This window comes from Impatiens glandulifera, chromosome 8, assembly GCF_907164915.1.
Source record: "Impatiens glandulifera chromosome 8, dImpGla2.1, whole genome shotgun sequence".
NCBI classification, from domain to species: domain Eukaryota; kingdom Viridiplantae; phylum Streptophyta; class Magnoliopsida; order Ericales; family Balsaminaceae; genus Impatiens; species Impatiens glandulifera.
In genome coordinates this window covers 14,338,377-14,358,126 of record NC_061869.1, presented here as the reverse complement: position 1 = coordinate 14,358,126, position 19,750 = coordinate 14,338,377, and the positions used below count along the sequence as shown (strand labels likewise).

The following is a 19,750-nucleotide window of genomic DNA, read 5'->3' as shown; positions in this document are numbered from 1 at the left end:
CCGTTCTTTCGGTTTACAACTCAATCGGTCCTGAACTTGAACCTGTCCGGATTTCTAACTTCTTGACCGAACCGGTTGACCGAACTCCGGTTGACTGAGCCGGTATACATTGTCGAACCGATCTTGCCTGTAGGTAAATTTCGGATTTTGCTCAGCTTCCCTGAAATAACAAAACATTAAATATTATTTGCTGTCGATGAGATTTGATCCCTGGTCACATGTGTGACAAGCATGGGTGTTTACCACTACGCTACAACACCTTCTTGTTATATTTAAACCAATTAATATACTTGATATGACTTAACGGTTTATTTTCTAACAGCATGTCTTGTAGTTCATGATAACATACAAGTTTCCAAGGATGTTGATGAAGCTTTACAACATTCTCGTTGGAAAGAAGCGATTTTTGAAGAATTACAAGCTCTTCGGAAAAATTGTACAGGAATCGTCTATGATCTACCTAACAATAAGAAAGTTATTGGGTGTAAATGGATTTTCAAAGTGAAACACAATTATGATGGGTCTGTTGAAAGATTTAAAGCTCGCTTAGTAGCAAAAGGTTATTCACAGTCATATGATATTGATTACCAAGAAACTTTTGCTCCAGTTTCCAAACTAATACCATCAGAATACTATTATCTTTAGATGCGAGTAAAGATTGGTCATTATACCAACTCGATGTGAAAAATGCATTCCTAAATGGAGATTTAGAAAATAAGTCTATATGGAAATTCTTCCAGGCTAAGAATCAGACTCACAAAGAAGTAAAAGTTTGCAAACTTCACAAGTCATTGCATGGGCTCAAAGAATCTTCACGAGCTTTGTTTGACAAGTTTACGAAATCAGTTATTAGCTCTAGCTACACTCAAAATCAAGCAGATCACAAACTGTTTATTAAGACTTCTTGTGAAAATAAAAAATCTATTTATATTGTGTATGTTGATGACATCATTCTCATAGGTGATGACGAGAAGGAATTACTTAAATTAAAAAACACTTTGGTCAAAGAGTTTGATACTAAAGATCTTGGACATCCCAAGTTATTCCTTGGAATGGTAATTGTTTGTTCGTCTAAATGTATTTTCATGTCTCAACGTAAATACTTTTTAGATTTATTGAAAGAAACAGGGATGTTAGGTTGTAAACCAATTGACACCCCTATTGATGATCCCTATACACAAGATAAGTTCTAGAAATGACATCTTAGTTGATAAAGGAAGATATCAACGACTAGTGTGTCGTCTCATATATTTATCTCATACATGACCAGATATTGGCTTCTCAGTAAGTGTAGTTAATCAGTTCATAAATAGTCCTATTCAAACTCACATGGATGTCGCTTATAGAATTTTACAATACTTAAAAAGTACTCCCGGGAAATGATTAATGTTTCTAAAAAACGACAATCGAGATATACCGGTCTATACAAATGTAGATTGAGCTGGAGTATCACAGACATATGATTTACTTCAGCCTATTGTACTTATGTGTGGGATAATCTTGTGACATGGAGAAGTAAGAAATAATCAACCATGTCAAGAAGTAGTGCTGAAGCTGAACTCCGAGTCCTTACTCTTGAATTATGTGAAGTAATATGAGTTGTTAGAATTTTGATGGAATTCGAGTTTATTAATAATGATAAAATCAAACTTTTATGTGATAATCTTGCAGACATTAGTATTGCTAAGAATTATGTGCATCATGACAGAACAAAACATATTGAGATAGACAGACATTTTATATCCAAGAAAGTCAATAACTGGATTGTTGAAATCTCTCATATTCTGTTAAGACTTTAAATTGTCGATATACTCACTAAAATCTTACCGACATTTGAAGACTTGTGTGGCAAGATAGAAAGGTAGAACTTGTACCTCCCCATTTGAGGGATAATGTAAATATTATGTACTAATAGTGTAGCCCATTATGTTAACTGCCCATTATGTATTCCATTAATTAGTTTAACAACCCATTATGTATAAATATAGTTTAAAAAGCCACTATGTATACCCTTAGCCTATATATTAATAGTTGCAATTGCAATAGAACAGTAACCTAACTGTCTGTTTTCACTTTATCAAAATCTCACAAGAGCCCTTTAGCATCTTTTGGATTTTTTTTTCTCAAACTTATTTATCATAATGAAACTTGTTAAATAATAATAATAAATATTGTTGGTTTAAAGAAAATTAAAGTGTATTATTTAAGCCAAAATAATTTCTTTTTAACTCTAATCAATTGCTACTATGAACCCTTGTTTATCAGTTGGTTTAGCTTCAATAAATCATCAGGATTAATCATATTTTTTTATATCTTTTCAATAATCAAATTATTAATTAAAATGTTATTCATTTTATTTTATTTTATTTTATTTTACTTAAAATACTCTTGTAGAACTACAACAAAATTATTTTAAAATTTTAGTTGGCAATATATATTAAATTGAAATATTTTTTAGTGAAAATAAAACACACCCATTCATTTGACATATTGATAAGGTGAATACTAGTATATTCCTATTCTATGCTAAACATGAAGTATAATTTGAGATATTAATAGGGTGAATAATAAATACTAGTCTATTATAAGTAAGGACTTCAAAAATATATATTTTGGTTTCTATAAACCTTAATTAAAAATATATATTTTCTATTTGTGATTATATATTTTTTATTTTAAATGAAAGTGATAGAGAATTTATTAAATTTAGTTTAAACTACGACAGAGACATATCTACGTCAAGATAATTCTTTTTTGAAATGGTTTGGTTACCGATTATCCATGTTCTCGTGCTAGTGAAGTTTGATCGTGATAATTTTTGTATTTTAAAAGAAAAGAAAAAAAAATGATATGAGTGTGCCAATTATTTTTAATTGATAGTTTAAGTTATTTGAATAACTCATTATTTTTATATTAAATATTCTCATTGATAACTCATCTTTAGCATGTTAGCATATACTTTTATAATAATCTTATTAATAATAAAAGGAAAAATAACAAAATCTGGCGTGGTACAAAATGACGGTCTTGTACTTTCTTCACCGGATAATACCTAACTAGATTCACCTTCATTTTCACTTGAATTTCCAAATAAGCCCATATATTCGCCAATAATAATAAAGATTGAGGGATAAAATAGTCATAAACCTACTACAGTTGGGATTCGAAAAGACTGATGGGTCCCACTTGAACTGCACCAGATAAACCATTCACCCTTTCACACGTAATTAACACGGAGTATTGTTTTCTTTCTTAAAACAATATTTATCTACACAAAATTAATTTTTAAATAATACTTAAATTATAATCTAGACATTAAATAATATATTAAATTTAAAAATAATAAAATTACAATAAAGATAATTCAAATAATCTTGTGTTTTTTTAGAGTGACTTAACTCGTTTGAGTTTCATAAAGATAAGTAGGGAACTAAAGCAAGCCGAACAAATCAATTTAGCTGTGTTTGAATAATCTCGACCAAATATTCTAGACGGCAATGCAAATTTTCATTGTTCATGGATCGGTAAACAACGTAAAAAATGTTATGTTAGGTGATAATTGATCATCTATATAAAAACCTTATAAGAAACAAGGGATAATAGATATAAAAGGTCCTATAAATGGAAATAAATTCAAATAACTCATTATTGAATAAATGAGAAATAACTAAAAATTTAGTAACTTCGTCTATTTTTTGCTAAGAAGATGATAGACATACTCGAGAAAAGATTATTAGAATAATCAACATGTAATAATAACAAACTACCCATAAAAAATTTGAGAAAAATCTGATCGGATTATATATAGATAGAAAAAATATAGAAATGAGCTATTTCTAAAATATTTCAAGCAATTTATTTTTTATTAAAAAATGTTTGTAAGAGAAAGCCTGTCTCTCTTATTATCTCCCTCCCCACTTATTTAATAATAAAATAATAATAATAATACCTTCCCCAATTAAAACCTGAATCAGTCAAAACCAAAATTTCTCTCTCTAGAAATGCGCCGTTCTTATCATGGGAAGGTACTTCCTGGACCAACCAATAAGTACGGCACCACCCATGACCTGTTTTTTTCTTTCAACTTTATTCATTATTATTATTTTTTTCAAATTAATTCTTATTTTTATAAAATGTTAAAGTAATTTGATTTAACTACCTTCTTTGTATAAATTTTATTACTATTATTTTTTATGAACAAATATTAATTTATTTTTATTGTTAAATTATTATTTTACTTAATAAGTATCAAATATATAATTTAATATCTTCAAGTCATTCATATAAAATTTAGTAATTAACATTCTCAATTTACAATTTTTGTTACTATATGAACTAAATTATAAATTGATTTATTCAAAATGGTTGACTAGAATACTTCACTAATTAGTTTATTGTTTTAAATTCTTAATCAATTCTTCAATTTTCTTAACAACTTTTTGTCTCACAATTCAAAAAAAAAACTCATTAATTTTGACATATGGTAATATATTCAAACGCTTAAATTCAATTTTAATATTACACCGATTCAAGACAAAACGTTTTTAGATAAAATCAAACCCGTGACATTTTAGTTTATTAAGTCGACTCTTATAAATGAAATACCTTGGTGAGTTAGTTTGGACTCGTTTCCTAAATTAAAAAAATAATATTCAAATAAATGGATTATGTTAATATTAATTATCACCCATTATGAATAATGAATTCAATCATCTCACATGCAATCTCCAATGTCTTCAAAATCTCCTCAACCACAATGCCAGTCTTTTTCTATTATAGAGAATCTTAAACTTTAGATGGATATTTTAACAAAATTATAGCATAACTTCATGACTACATCCGGGACTTCTTTGAGGAAAGAGTTTTTTAGTTTTAACTGAATTTTATCTTAAAATTTCTTGTTTAATAAAAAATAGAAAAAAACGGGTTTTTAAAATTAGAAGACTAATTTACTCTTTGACTTTAGGGAAAACGGTGTAGGTGAGAGAATGATGATTTAGAGAGAAATTATAAAATTAGAGGATAATTTTGATATTTATATGATAAAATTTTTTAATTTTATGGTTGATAAGATGTTTAGGTTTTGAGATAAAAACTGGATTTTATCCTAAAAACTCTTTCATCAAACAAGACCCTAATTATTATGCAAATCAAGATACAATACAATATTGGACTAATTTGATTCGTCTTATTTGCTAAATGTTAAGATACAATTAATATTATTGAGTATATTCTAATTGTGTTAACGTGTGATCTATTTCTCACATTTAATCATTCTAATTTATATTTCTTATTCAATAAACGATTATGTACATTTGATCTAACCGTTTATTACAAAATCACCACTACCAAATCAAACTAAACCTAATTTCTTTCTTAGGTCTTGTTTTATATTAATGTTTTTGATATTTTTACACAAAACCCAATATCAAATAAGCTTAATCTATTATGCATTGTTGACCAAAATATTTGTATTATTAATGTTCAACTTTGAGTTTGGCAAAATAGTAATAAAGTACATAAAAATATATATAAAAAGAATAGAGATATGTTATATTTTTATAAGAAGTTTTTATTTATTTATTTATGAAAGTTGATTTTTTATTTTTAATAAATGTTTTATTAAAAGTAGTTGACGTTTGGGTAGAAACTGAAAAAGAGAAAGAGGTGATTCTATTTCGTACTGTCCGCATTCGTATTGTCCTTCCTCATATGTTTTCTTCACCGAATAAAATTGAATTCTTAAAAAAATAAATAAATAAAAAATAAAATGAAAGAGACTCCTCAGTAAACTTCGGACACTTTTACCCTTATTCATTCCGGGTTTCTTCAGTCTTACCCTCCTCTGTCCTTTCCAGTACAGGTCTATCAAAAGACATAAATATCCTTTGTCTTTTCACAAATCTTAATATTAATTTTGACTAATTCACCCCTATCCCCTAATTTCATTTTTATCTTATTATTATTAGTCAATCTTAGGATTAGTTTTATTTTGTTTATTGACAGTTTATTCATTTATTTTTTATATATGTTTAATAGTTTTTTAATAATATTTTCTCTCATACAAATTATTATAACATAAGCAAGATTTATTTAAAATTATAATAAATTAAATTAGCTCTTACACAATTATATAATCCAAGATGTATCTTACTTAACAAATAAATAAATAGCTTTAAGTCATAAAGAAGTTTTACAACAGCTTGCAAATTTAGTAATTGACCAAAAATATGAGCTTAGTTTGTTAATAAGTTTTTTAATCAAAAATTTATATATGAAAATTTTATTTTTTAATTATCTAATAACTAAATTTATTAATTAAAATATTAAAATTATTTTATTTTTATAGAATTTACAATTTAAATATAAAAAATATTATAATAATTCAATAAATTAAAAATATAATAACATAATTTTTCATCTAATAATATCTTTTTTAATCCAATAAAAATCTTAAATATCCCAACATCAAATAAACTCAAATATCACATCTTAATTATTTTTAATTATCCAATCTTGTAATTCATGTTAAAAATATTAAAATAATTTTTTTTATTTATAAAATTTAAATTTTCATTAAAAAAATATTATAATAATTTAAGAAATTAAAAATCTAAATAACTTATCTTTTAATCAAATAATATATATTTATTTAAATCAAATAAAGTAGTTTAAATGAGTCAACATCAAACAAACTCTTAGACATGCCCAACATGTACTTAAATAAGAATAAGTCAAGAAGTATAATGGTGACTATACTTAATTTCAAGATCTAAAGTCATTGAACAATTCAAATATAAAATTATAAATAAAATGTAATGTAATTGAGAATAATAATACACTACTTTAATCATGATTATATTTAGGGACGGATCTATGTAGGGTTTAGGTGATCAAAACAAAAATATTTTTTTACGGTAAAAACATGACATTATCACATAATTTCTTAAAATTTTTTAATATAATTCACTGTTTATTTATAAAATTATTAAAAAGATGAGTGATAGGGACATAAATCTTGGGAGAGGAAATGAACATAATTAGCTAGAAAATGAATGTAGGGCAAGGAGAAAAAAGAGAGAGAAAATTTGTTGAATCGACAACTTACTTACTTTTGCATTGTCGAAGGGTGACTTGTATTCAGAGTCTTTTGTGAGTATTAGTATTACTGAGATTCACTACGTGATAACCCGAGTTTTTGAATAGTTACTAAAAAATTTGGATTGATGCGACTGATATGAGAGACCTACATATTTGAGTTACCATCACAATTATCTTTGGTGGACTATTTAGTTGAAATTTTTCATTGAATATTCAATTATCGTAGTCGTCTAATTTGTATCATTCATAATGTTATTATTATGACGTTGTATGAGATTCATTCCAGAAAGTCAATAGAGTTAGTCGGTTTAATCATTATTCTCGAGTATCTACCGGTTCGATAACATATTGAGTAACGTGGTTATATTTTATTATATTTTTTCTCATTTAATACATAATCGTTGTCCTTAAACCACTTTTGTCATTTTTAATATAAATGAACTATTTAAAAAAATATTTAATTTTTTTTTTACTAAAATATATTTTTAATAATATATGAGTATTTTAAGTTTATAAATTGACTTGTATATTTCTTGGTCTCAATAGGAAAATTTGAATAATGAATTAATTATGAAAATAAGTTCGTACAGTCAATAGAAAGGGTAAGTACGTACTTGCAGTTTTTTAGAGTACGACCCCTATCAAGTATCACCTATCTAACAATTACAAACAACAACAAGGATAATTTCGTAATTTCACTCTTGCCTGGCTGTTACAACTGCCTAAACCAATTTTATTTATTTCTTTCTTTCCGATTATTATTATTATTATTATTATTATTATTATTAATATTATCTATCTTTCTTCTCTGTCATCTTTAATCTTCAATATAAAATCAGATCTCATCCAATCTAACCTGCAAATTCTCCAGATGATGATGAAGAAGCAGAAATCAACAATGGATCATAACAGTCATTTCGATCTTCTCTCCGAAGAAATCATCTTCCAAATCCTCGATTTCCTCAACGATAGTTCATCCGACAGGAAATCATTCTCTCTAGTCTGTAAATCATTCTATACTATCGAATCTCATCATCGTAGATCTCTCAGACCACATCGTTCCGAACATCTCAACAACATCTTAACTCGCTATCCATATGTAACTAATCTCGATCTCTCGTTATGTCCTCGAATTACAGACGGTTCACTCTCCGTTATTTCTACTGTTTGTAGCGAAATGCTTAGGAAGATCGATCTCTCGAGATCGAAGTTCTTTACTCAAGCTGGTTTGACTGTTTTAGTTACGAAATGTCCGAATTTAGTTGAGATTGATCTGTCGAATGCGACGGAGTTGAAGGATTCGGCTGCGGTTGCTATTGCTGAAGCGAAGAATTTGGAGATTTTGCGTTTGGCGAGGTGTAAGTCGATTACTGATATTGGGATTGGATGTATTGCTGTTGGATGTAAGAAATTGAAGTTGATTAATCTGAAATGGTGTTTGGGAATTGGAGATTTAGGGATTAGTTTGCTTGCTGTTAAATGTAAGGAGATTCGTAGTCTGGATCTTTCTCACTTACCGGTAACTTTCTGTTCTTCATTTTTCATTGTGATTTGTGTGTAATTTTGATTAATTTGTCTATTTTACTACAGTGTTTTGAGTCAAATTTATTAAGAATTAAGTAGAATTAAGTGATTCTGATCTGATCCCATTAAGGTGATTGACTTTAATGGACATGGCTGCTCCACCTTGGAAGATATATATAGAAAGGCATATACTATGATTGTTTTAGTCTAATGATACATTTAGGACATCTCTAAGTGGGATTATATTGTTCCATGATTGAAATGAAGTTTGACTAGTAGGCAGGACTTATTATTGTCTTCATTTTTGTTGTTTATTGGTAGAAAATGTTTGTTATGGAACACATAAACCAAAATTTGATTAAGGTTTTTCATAAAACTTACTTCTTTTTATGATTCTGTTGTTCTGCAGATCACAAATAATTCTTTGGAAGCAGTCCTAAAACTCCAATATCTTGAGGATCTGGTTCTTTATGGGTGCTTTGGTATATATGATGATTGCTTAAGTGTCAACAAGCAACAGTGCAAATCACTAAAGGTAACTTATTGTTTTTTTTGTGTGTGCTGAATCTAACAAATATTATACAGAAGAAAGGGTGTTACACAAATTGAGACAATAATAAGATAGAATGAATCCAATATTTTTCTCATTTGGAGACATTTTCTGGATCTGGGTCTTGATTTGGACGAGAAAACGTTAACAAATTTGTGAATATATGTCTAATTAAGTTATGGTTCCGAACATTATCTCATCTAAATCATCATCCAGACGAGATACTCAAACAAAAAATGTGCATCGAAAGAAATTTATTGACATTTTCTTGTCCAATCCCAGATCTAGATCCAGCTTCAGATCTGTTGAAAGAAAACTTTCACAAATAATAATACTCTTATTCTCTTTGATAAAATAAAACTTTTAATGTAGCTTCTGTAATTGATATTATGAGTTTGAGGGGATATCAGGTAGTGACTTTTGAAGAAATATGGTTGAAAAGTACATCATTCCTATATTTTCAAATAATCCATATGCTAATTCAGAAGTACAAAGTGAAATATGAACTATGTAGTCAATAATATCCCTCTTTTACTATTAAAGATTGTAACAGGCTTCTTAGAGAAATTCAAAGAATGGAAAGAATTGTTTTTACCTATTTCATTCTGAATGACTATTGTTTTATCACCTAACAGATGCTTGATATGTCAAGTTGTCCTAACATCAGCCATGTCGGGTTGTTATCTCTAACAAATGGAACAGGATGTATTGAACAACTTATCTTAGCATCAGGCTCTCCTGTAAGTTCTTTCCTCGGTTTCCAAATAGTTAAAGGAAGTATTTCTCAATCTTATTTTTTATTTTTAATTATTTGTCTGTTGTTTGTTCAGGTCACTCTTGGACTTGCCAATTCTTTGCAAAAGCTTTCAGCATTGAAATCAATCAAACTGGATTGGTGCATAATTACATGTTCAGGGCTTGATGCAATAGGAAACTGTTGTACTTCTCTAAGGGAAATAAGCTTAAGCAAATGCTCAGGTGTTACTGACGAAGGCCTCTCTTCTCTCGTGAAGAAATGCAAGGACTTAGAGAAGCTAGACATTACATGTTGCCGTAAAATCACTTACGTTTCAATCGCCAATATTACGAATTCTTGTTCTTCTCTTACTTCTCTGAAGATGGAAGCATGTACTCTGGTCCCAAGAGAGGCGTTTGTGTTGATTGGAGAATATTGCCACCTTCTTGAAGAGCTCGACATTACAGATAATGAGATTGGAGATGAAGGTAATTCTAGATCATTCAAGTTTAATATCATCCACATCTATATTTATTAATTGATCAATTTGTGTTGTTAAACAGAGGAAAATGAATTTAAAGTACTCAATTATACTTTCTTAAATTCCATATTAGAAATTCTATTTTTAGTATGTGAAGCCTTGTTTGATGTGGGTTATTTGAGAATAATTTCAAATAATCCAACATTCAATCAACACATCATTCAAATCATCAACCAAAATACTACCAGAGTCCTAAATGTTAAGCTTTCAGTTATATAATTTACTGATTTTTTATCTACAGGTCTAAAGTCCATCTCAAGATGTTCCAAGCTTGTGACCTTAAAGCTAGGACTCTGCCTAAATATAACTGATCAAGGTCTTGTCCATATTGGAAAGGGCTGCACAAAGCTTGTAGAACTTGATTTATACAGGTTTGTGACTCTCAATCTCTAAGACCTTGTTTGATGTAGTTAAATAACAACGTTAACGACTATTATTAAGATCTTTTATGATTTTCTTTTTTAAATTCAGATCAGCGGGAGTTAAAGACACAGGTCTTTTATCAATTGCCCGTGGTTGCACCAACCTGGAGACAATCAACATGTCCTATTGTAAAGACATCACAGACAGTTCCTTAATATCATTATCGAAATGTTCAAAGTTAAACACACTCGAAATTAGAGGATGTTCATTCATTACATCAACGGGTCTAGCAGCTATAGCCATGGGTTGTAGGAATCTAACAAAGCTCGACATAAAGAAGTGTTGTAGTATTGATGATGCTGGAATGATTACTCTAGCTCATTTCTCCCAATACCTAAGACTGGTACTAGCTATAGCTTCTTCTCTGGTCTTGGTGTAACATGTTCTAAATATGAAACAAAATCTAATGAATTATATGATTTTGCAGATAAACTTGTCATACAGCTCGGTGACAGACATTGGATTACTATCGCTTGCGAGCATAAGCTGCTTGCAGAGCTTGACCATCTTGCATTGGAAAGGGTTGTCAGCAAATGGGCTAGCGACTGCACTTTTGGCATGTGGAGGTTTAACCAAAGTGAAGCTTCATACTTCTTTTAAGTCATTGTTGTCGCAACTACTCTTTGATCATTTGGAAGCTCGTGGCTGCGTTTTTCATTGGCGAGATAAGGAATATCAGGTATGTTGTTATTATTTGGCTGTTTTCTGTTATAAACTTTTGTCACTTTCAATATATTTGAATGAATTCTATCTTGGAGCCAATATATTTAAATTTTCTCTTGGCAGGATGAATTAGACCCACAATGTTGGAAACTAAAAGCCGAAGACATGCAGTAAGATCAAACCGAAGATTTTAATAAGGTTAGAAACACTTTTGAAAATGCGAGGACACATTGTTGAATCTTGACTAAGGAGTTCATTTATATCATTTAGGTTGTGTTTATTAGGCTAATTTGTGTAAAAGGTTTGGTTTTAAAGATCAAACAAGGCCTAAGAAGGAGATCAATTGTAGTAATATATGTATATTTTTTTATAAAATGTTGAATTTTCTTATGAAATTTTCACATTAGAAGGAGATATGAAATTGCAGAGATGAGTGGTTGGTTTTAGTCTTTTATTTTATTCTTATAAAACAGTCAATTTATTTACACTTAATTGATGATCAAAGCAAGTTTGAATGGTTTTTTGTTGTTTAAATAATATATATTTTCCAATTAGACACAAATTCTAATTATGGTATTCAATAGTTACAAATTAACCTCAATCCAAAACAAAAGAACAAACAATATCAAAAGAGAAGGAAAAGGAAAAGGAAAATCAAAGTCATTGAGAATAGTCTTTCTTTTAGACATTTCTCCTTACATTTTAAAGCAGATTTCATTTTGTCCAATTTATTATTCTTTGAGTCATGCTCTATTACTTTCATTAAATGATTTATATGGTTTGATATTTTAAAATAAAAATAAGAAAAATGGATACATGTAATGATTTGATACACAAAAGTTATGGAATGATGAAATATATATTGTGTCATTAAACCTAGATGATTGTCATTACATCGTCAATTATATTTATTAATGAAAATATTTTATATTTGTTTCAAACAAAATTATTATTATATATTAATGCCTTTAAAAAAAATAATATATCATTATCATTATATTATATTTTATTTTGAAAACGATACATATATATTAAAAATGATAGAATTTGTGTAAACACACGATAACAAAACATGAACATGAAAAAAGACATTACTTAATACGTTATCGAGTTCATACGTACTCGAGAAAAACGATTAACTTCCAGTTTGACTCTATCGACTTTTCGGAACGAATCTTAAAAAACGTTATAATAATAATATTATTAGTTATACGCATCGGACGATTACGATCATAAAAAATTTGACAATTTCTCTCTAATCAGATAGTCCAACAAAATTTATTTGGGATTGTAACTCAAATATATAAACTTCTCAACTCAAATATATAAGTCTATTAAATCAATCGCATCAATCTAAACTTCTCAACAACTACTCAAAGACTCGGGTATCACCCAAAATGAATCTCAGTAATACTTCACAAAAAACACCATATACTAGTCACTCATCGATAATGCAAAAGTAAGTAAGTTGCAAATTCAACCTTCTCGTGACACATACGCATAATAAAACTTTTTTCATGCACATATCATTTGTAAGAATTCCACCGTGAATAATGTCACGTTCAAAGAATGAGATCTTAGATTAAATCTTTGACTCTCAAAATTTCTCCCAACAATTTTTTTATGAAGTTATCTTAGCGAACAAATTGTAGCAATGTCTCATATATAAACTATCAATGTTTTGACAACGCATAACCTCTTATTCAAACGGGGACACTTATTTGCATCATATCAAAAGTAAAGCTCTATTATGAAACAAACTCTCTCTAATGTTTAATCTCATTCTATATCATTCGGCTAGCAAAACCATTAGACCGAAAATCAAATATGTCATTAATTGTGACATTTGTTCATATAAAAATGAAAACAAGTTTAGGATACGTCGTAACTAGACTTTTAACATTACTTCAAATGTCATCCCAAAAACTGATCGAAAAATCATCCTCACAATAAATCTAGATTACTCATGAAAACTTTTATACATTGAATATATTCACCTCCAAATACCACACTCCACTGGATAATTAGATATTTTTGTGAACCAACGATACCAATCATAATCATAATTACATATCATCGATATCTAAAAACTATCCGGCTCCATTGCAAATCTACTATACCATTATAATATAATGTCCATAGAATTTACATATTATTCTCTCTATTTTTATTGCACACTTTTAGGGCGAATGACAACACACTTAATGAGAATCAGTCGACCCCTTTTTGAGATTATTTTGTTTTTCTACCTAGATAGTTTATATTTTATTTTAGTGATCCCTAGATAAGTTGTGAAAGACCAATGATCATAAAGAACTTAACACCCAATGGTATATCAAGATAAGTTAATGGAAGATCACAAATTTTGAACCCCAACACATTTGACAACCTCATCATTCTTTATTTGAAATAGAGTATGAAAATAGTTGTTTGACTTATTAAGATTAACTCGAAAACCGAAACATTTACTGAATAACCATAAAATATTCTAACGGTGTTTAAAATTCTTATAGGTAGTCTGAAGAATGCAAAACGTGTCATCAGCAAAAGACAAATGTGATATGATAAAAGAATATCGTATTGACCCACAACTCACTTTACTGATGAGTCCCGAGTTTTTTTCAAAAATTATCATTTCTGATAGATCTACCATAACAATGACGAATAAAAAATGAGAGAGTGAATCGCTTTGTCTGGTCTTTTGGGAGTTTTTGAAAAATATCTAAGAACTCCATTAAAAATGACAAAAAAAACATAACCATCGAGAGACAAAATCTATTTCAATCAATTCATTTTGCATTTTTTCTCATTATGTCCATTACGTGAAACAAAAATTCTCAATTGATGTGATAATAAATTTTTTGATATTTAACTTAAAAAAATCACATTTATCATTCATTATCTTTATATATATATATATATATATATATATATATATATATATATTTGAATTCTAATTTTAATTTTTAAAAATGACATTAAATTTCATTTTAATTCTTATGTTTTGAATCTAATTTCTATTTTCAAAAAAAATATAATTAAATATAATTAAATATATATTATCTATATTATTAAAATAGTTGTATGAAATCGTTCAAATAAAATATTCAAATAAATTATTGAATAAAATGTTAACTTTTAAATTAAAAATTATAAAATACATTAACCGTTTTTTAATTAATAAGTTGTTTTATTTAAAAATAAAATTTTATAATTATAATTATAATTGAGAATTACATGATCACTTTATTTCATTAAAATTATAATTTCAATTCTAATCTTAATCTTATATAAGTCTAAATAAACTTATTTAGAAATTCAAATTACACAATTAATTCCATTTTCTAAACTTAACAACAATCAATCTCTTAACCCACCAAAGCTCAGTCATAAGAATCGATTAAGAGACTAAGTTGAATTCTATCTGAAAGTTTTGAATTAAAACAGAATAATAGTTGTGGAGTTCTTACTAGTTCTTCTTAATTCAATAAAAAAAAAATCAAACTCTTCTTAATATCAAAAATGGAAAATAAGATTAGAATTGAATTGATAGTCCAATAAAAAAAAAGAGCAAAAAGTGTTGGCTATCATTTCTTTTAATAAAAAAACTATTTCTAACCATCATTCTAATTATTAAAATATTTTAATAATTTATTATACAAAATAACTTTTTTTTTTTCTTTTTTTTTTGTGACCGAGTGAAAGAACAAGACCCAGTCAGTGTTTGACCACATCCACCATCAAACCACAACTTTTCTTCCCATTTCATTTCTCCCGCCCCCAAAGAAGATAAAATTCAACAATAAATACTCTCTAAATCTATTCCAAACCACCATTTCAAATAATTCCCATGGCTAATAATATTCCTGATTTCTCTCTCACTCATCTTCTTCTTCAATCTACCTTTACCGACAAACCTGGTCAACATGACTTAAGCAACCTCCATTTCCATGACATCATCCAACCTCAACCTCTTTCAATGGAATTCCCTAATCATTTGGACATCAATATTATTCAAGTAAGTACATCAAACCTATCTCAACCCCATTTATATCTTTCAATTTCAAATAAAATCAATCAAACAATTTCAACAGGCTGAGGAAACATTCAAAACTGATCAACAAGGACAATATTGGAGTATGAATGATCAAAATGAAACTGGTGGAATATCAGTTGATCAAGTCACTAATTTGCTACCACCACCCATTTCCCATGTTCCATCCATTGATGATGATGGATATAATTGGAGAAAATATGGACAGAAACAAATGAAAGGAAGTGAATACCCGCGAAGCTATTACAAATGTGTGTTCAAAAATTGTCCTACTAAGAAGAAAGTTGAGAAGGATTCCGATGGACAAATAATTGAGATTGTCTACACCGGAACCCACACTCATCCCATGCCAAGATCTTCGATATCAAATTGCCCAACTGATAATTGTATCAAACAAGAGACTTCTAGTTATAGCTTTCGAGAATTCTCTTCCGAGTCGAAAAAACCTAGGATGGTTTCTGGATCCGGAGCTGAGTTTGAGACCAAAGTAGTTATTCAAACTACTAGCATTATTGATATTCTTGACGACGGTTATAAGTGGAGGAAATATGGGCAAAAGGCGGTTAAGGGAAATCAAAATCCTAGGTACTAAATTAAGTAACTAATTTGAATTTTAAGTATTTATGTCTTAGAAAACAAAATTGAGTATTAATCATTTGTTTCAAAATATAGGAGTTACTATAAATGTGTCAACAATGGTTGCTCGGTTAGGAAACAAGTGGAACGGGCATCTGAAGATTTAAGGGACGTGATCACTACATATGAAGGAAAACACAACCATGAAATACCTACGAAACAAGGTAGGGGTGGTAACCAAAGGGGGGTGTTTGGATGGGCCGAAAATGGAAGCAACGACGACAACATTTCCATGCCGATTAGGCCTATAGCCATTCCAAGAAGCACAATGAACAATAGTTTCAATGCCTTTCAAGATGTCCTTCAAGATGCAATAACACTCAAGGAAAAGAGGACTAGTCATGAGTTTTCTAGTTTTGGAAGCTTTATGGGACCATTTTCCTCCTTCTATGGTCCTTAGAATTAGACAATTTATTGGGCCAATTAAATGTTTTCAAATGGACATCATATTTGTATTAAGAAAGAGTATGTTGACTCTAAAGACTAAGTCACTATCATCAAGGTTTACAAGTCAAGATGTACTAGTAATCTTATTAGGCTTTTCATTTTTTTAGGTTTTAGATCAAATTGCTTATAAAAAAAAGTTTTATAGTTACTTATGGTGCATTGTAAACTTTATACTAATTATATAAAATCGTCATGTTATTAGTCCAATAAAACATATAAAGAATCTAAGCTAAACATAGTATGTTGATCAGAATTAATATATAATCAAAATTTGATTTATTAAAATAAAAAAATTATTGTTCTTTATATTAAAAACCGGCATTTTGAAAAACGAATTGCACCAGCCGGGAATTGAACCCGGGTCTGTACCGTGGCAGGGTACTATTCTACCACTAGACCACTGGTGCTTATGAAATTTATTTATAAAACATTTAATATATACTAAATTAATATTCCATATAAAATTATAAAACAAAATAAATAGATCAGTTGAGCGATTTACATTTTACATGTTCTGAATTTAAACAATAAATTTTTAATTTACTTTTTAACGTTTAATATTTTATTATATTTTCTGAATAAAATTCTGAATAGTAATATTTTCAATAACCTAAATGTAGAAATGAAATTATATTTTATTATATATTTTAAAGGTAAATAAAAATTTACTAGAAAGAAAGAAAAATATTATATTATTTTACCTTGATTTTGGTAAATATTATATTTTTGATAAAAAAAATATATTAATTTAAAAAAAAAAATAGTATGATTCTTACATAAATATTATATCAAATTAAAAATTAAAGATATTAATCATAAATATTATTTTAAAAATCCAACATTTTAATATACTATTAAATATTAAAAACTAAATTTAGTTAAAAAAAATAAAATTAACTAGATAACAGATCCAAAATGATCTTTAATTCCATATTAATTTTAAATTTTATTTTTATAATGATAACATAATTCAGATTAAATAATAATAAATATATATGGTTCTACATCAAATCAATTGTTCTGGATATAAATATAAATTAATCATATATACACAGCTAGTACATCAAATTGATTTTCTAAGTATATAAAAAAAAAATTAAAAATTTAACACTATATAAAAGAACAGCAGATTTTAAGAAAATATTTGGTTTAAAATATGTATAAATCTATTTAATAGTTAAAGATTTTCAAAATACAATAAAAACCAAATATCATAAGATGAATAACAATATAGAATATAAATAACATTAACCAAAAATGTTACTCTAACAACAATGTATTACTACTAATCAAAGAAGCAAAAATCCAGATTAAGCAGAAAATGAAAAATCACTCAAAGTGTTCATAACCAGCACTTAAAATTCAAAAACACCAACAAATTCTTCATTACATTAAGCAGTGGCTCCGGTTTGAGCCGCAAGCCTCTTCTTAGCCTCCTCAATAATCGACAACTTAATTCCCTTACCTTTAGGAAGAGACACCCATGGCTTCGATCCTTTACCAATTGTGAACACATTTCCCAAACGGGTAGCAAATTCATGACCGGTAGAATCCTGAACGTGAATAGTTTCGAAACTTCCCTTATGCTTCTCCCTGTTCTTGATCACACCCACACGCCCCCTGTTCCTTCCTCCAGTCACCATCACAACATTCCCAACGTCGAATTTGATGAAGTCGACAATCTTGTTTGATTCTAAGTCAAACTTGATGGTGTCATTGGCCTTGATTAGAGGGTCGGGGTAGCGAATTGTACGACCATCGTAGGTATTGATGTATGGAATTCCCTTCTGACCGAACTGGACTGACCTAACTTTGCATAGCTTATACTGCAAATTCCAAGAGTATATAAATTAGAGGACAAAAACAAATAACATCATCCATCAAGAATCAATTTTTATCAATCAAAACATTGCAATCATCAAACTAAATTCAAAATTACCCTATTATTTGAATTGAGGGTATTTGGTTGATGATTTGATTAATTTTAAAGAAAACAGATAAAACAAGGACAAAAAAAGACCCAAATATTTAACTTTTTCAAATCATTGGAGTGTTTACATAGAACAAGCTCTTTAGTAAAACAATGATCAAGCAAATGACATACCTTGGCCTCATCATCCCTGATGGAGTGAAGTCTGAAGCGACCTTTAGTATCATAAAGGAGACGGAAGTTCTCATTTGTCTTAGGGATCGATACAACATCTGAACAAAGATAAATGTTTCCAAAAAATAGTTAATGACAGATAAAACCTAGCTAAAACAAACACAATGGTAGCAATAAGAAGATTTGGTAATTAAAAAAAACATACCCATAAAACCAGCAGGGTAGGTCTTATCAGTCCTAACTTTCCCATCAACAAGAATATGACGTTGCATCACAATTGATACAACCTCACCATATGTCAAAGCATACTTCAATCTGTTTCGCAAAATAAGGATCAATGGAAGACATTCCCTTGACTTATGGGGACCAGATGATGGTTTGGGAGCCTACATTACCAAAAAGAAAACCCATATCTCTAAATAACACATCAAGATTAACTTATAATTGTGATGTTTATATAACTTACAAATGCACCACCAAGTTTGTCAAGCATCCAATGCTTGGGAGCATTGAGCCTCTTCAAATGTTTCTTCAAACCTCTTGCCTGTCAAACACAATATAACATATTCTTGAGACCCAAAGAAATCTAAAATCAATTCAGATTCATAACATGAACAAGATAAAATTCAGATCAGATATGAAAAATCTTAACTTTCTTTGAAGATAAAGGAAAATATACAATTCAACTTGCTTATCATACAGATTATTCCATGGAAATCACTCTTTAACAAGTTATTATATAGAATCAAATGCTTGACAAAGAAATCAGTCTTACAACCTTTTAAAAATAAGATCTTTAACGCGAAACTATACAGAAGATAAAGATTCAAAGAAGGGTATGAAGCGTATAAGAGAGATAGAGATCTATACCATGTTGAATTAGCTAGGTCAAAGAGGAGCTCTTCTCACAGTGCCTGCTTTCTTCTCTAGCAGGTGGAGGCGACAGGAAGATTGAAACCCTAGGAAGTCTG

General features: G+C 28.7%; 3 protein-coding genes and 1 non-coding gene across 4 annotated transcripts; 2 read left to right on the top strand and 2 right to left on the bottom strand.

The window, feature by feature from the left end:
* Positions 1-7,930: 7,930 nt before the first annotated feature.
* LOC124911287 (F-box/LRR-repeat protein 3-like) lies at positions 7,931-12,053 on the top strand. Its single transcript, XM_047451749.1, has 8 exons — positions 7,931-8,620; positions 9,035-9,160; positions 9,811-9,915; positions 10,006-10,399; positions 10,694-10,823; positions 10,924-11,218; positions 11,303-11,554; positions 11,662-12,053. Exons 1-8 carry the CDS (start codon positions 7,973-7,975, stop codon positions 11,710-11,712), a joined length of 2,001 nt encoding a protein of 666 aa, XP_047307705.1. The 5' UTR covers positions 7,931-7,972; the 3' UTR covers positions 11,713-12,053.
* A 3,340-nt stretch (positions 12,054-15,393) lies between these two features.
* LOC124912532 (probable WRKY transcription factor 4) lies at positions 15,394-16,823 on the top strand. The gene is made up of 3 exons (XM_047453167.1): positions 15,394-15,556; positions 15,633-16,177; positions 16,265-16,823. Exons 1-3 carry the CDS (start codon positions 15,518-15,520, stop codon positions 16,626-16,628), a joined length of 948 nt encoding a protein of 315 aa, XP_047309123.1. The 5' UTR covers positions 15,394-15,517; the 3' UTR covers positions 16,629-16,823.
* A 188-nt stretch (positions 16,824-17,011) lies between these two features.
* On the bottom strand, positions 17,012-17,082 carry TRNAG-GCC. Its single transcript has one exon. It is a non-coding gene; the product is annotated as a tRNA-Gly (tRNA).
* Positions 17,083-17,889: 807 nt separating this feature from the next.
* LOC124912347 (40S ribosomal protein S4-3) lies at positions 17,890-19,750 on the bottom strand. The gene is made up of 5 exons (XM_047452956.1): positions 19,650-19,750; positions 19,246-19,323; positions 18,985-19,165; positions 18,780-18,877; positions 17,890-18,501 (listed from the first exon to the last, which is right to left on the bottom strand). The coding sequence occupies exons 1-5, from the start codon at positions 19,650-19,652 to the stop codon at positions 18,067-18,069; spliced, it is 795 nt and encodes a 264-aa protein (XP_047308912.1). The 5' UTR covers positions 19,653-19,750; the 3' UTR covers positions 17,890-18,066.

Coding starts and splice junctions, on each gene's coding strand:
- LOC124911287 (XM_047451749.1), top strand. CDS start 7,973: ATGATGATGAAGAAGCAGAAATCAACAATGGATCATAACAGTCATTTC. Junction 8,621..9,034: donor TGGATCTTTCTCACTTACCG/GTAACTTTCTGT, acceptor GTTGTTCTGCAG/ATCACAAATAATTCTTTGGA. Junction 11,555..11,661: donor GGCGAGATAAGGAATATCAG/GTATGTTGTTAT, acceptor TTCTCTTGGCAG/GATGAATTAGACCCACAATG.
- LOC124912532 (XM_047453167.1), top strand. CDS start 15,518: ATGGAATTCCCTAATCATTTGGACATCAATATTATTCAA. Junction 15,557..15,632: donor TGGACATCAATATTATTCAA/GTAAGTACATCA, acceptor CAATTTCAACAG/GCTGAGGAAACATTCAAAAC. Junction 16,178..16,264: donor AAGGGAAATCAAAATCCTAG/GTACTAAATTAA, acceptor TTCAAAATATAG/GAGTTACTATAAATGTGTCA.
- LOC124912347 (XM_047452956.1), bottom strand. Junction 19,166..19,245: donor ACAAACTTGGTGGTGCATTT/GTAAGTTATATA, acceptor TTGGTAATGTAG/GCTCCCAAACCATCATCTGG. Junction 18,502..18,779: donor TCAGGGATGATGAGGCCAAG/GTATGTCATTTG, acceptor TGGAATTTGCAG/TATAAGCTATGCAAAGTTAG.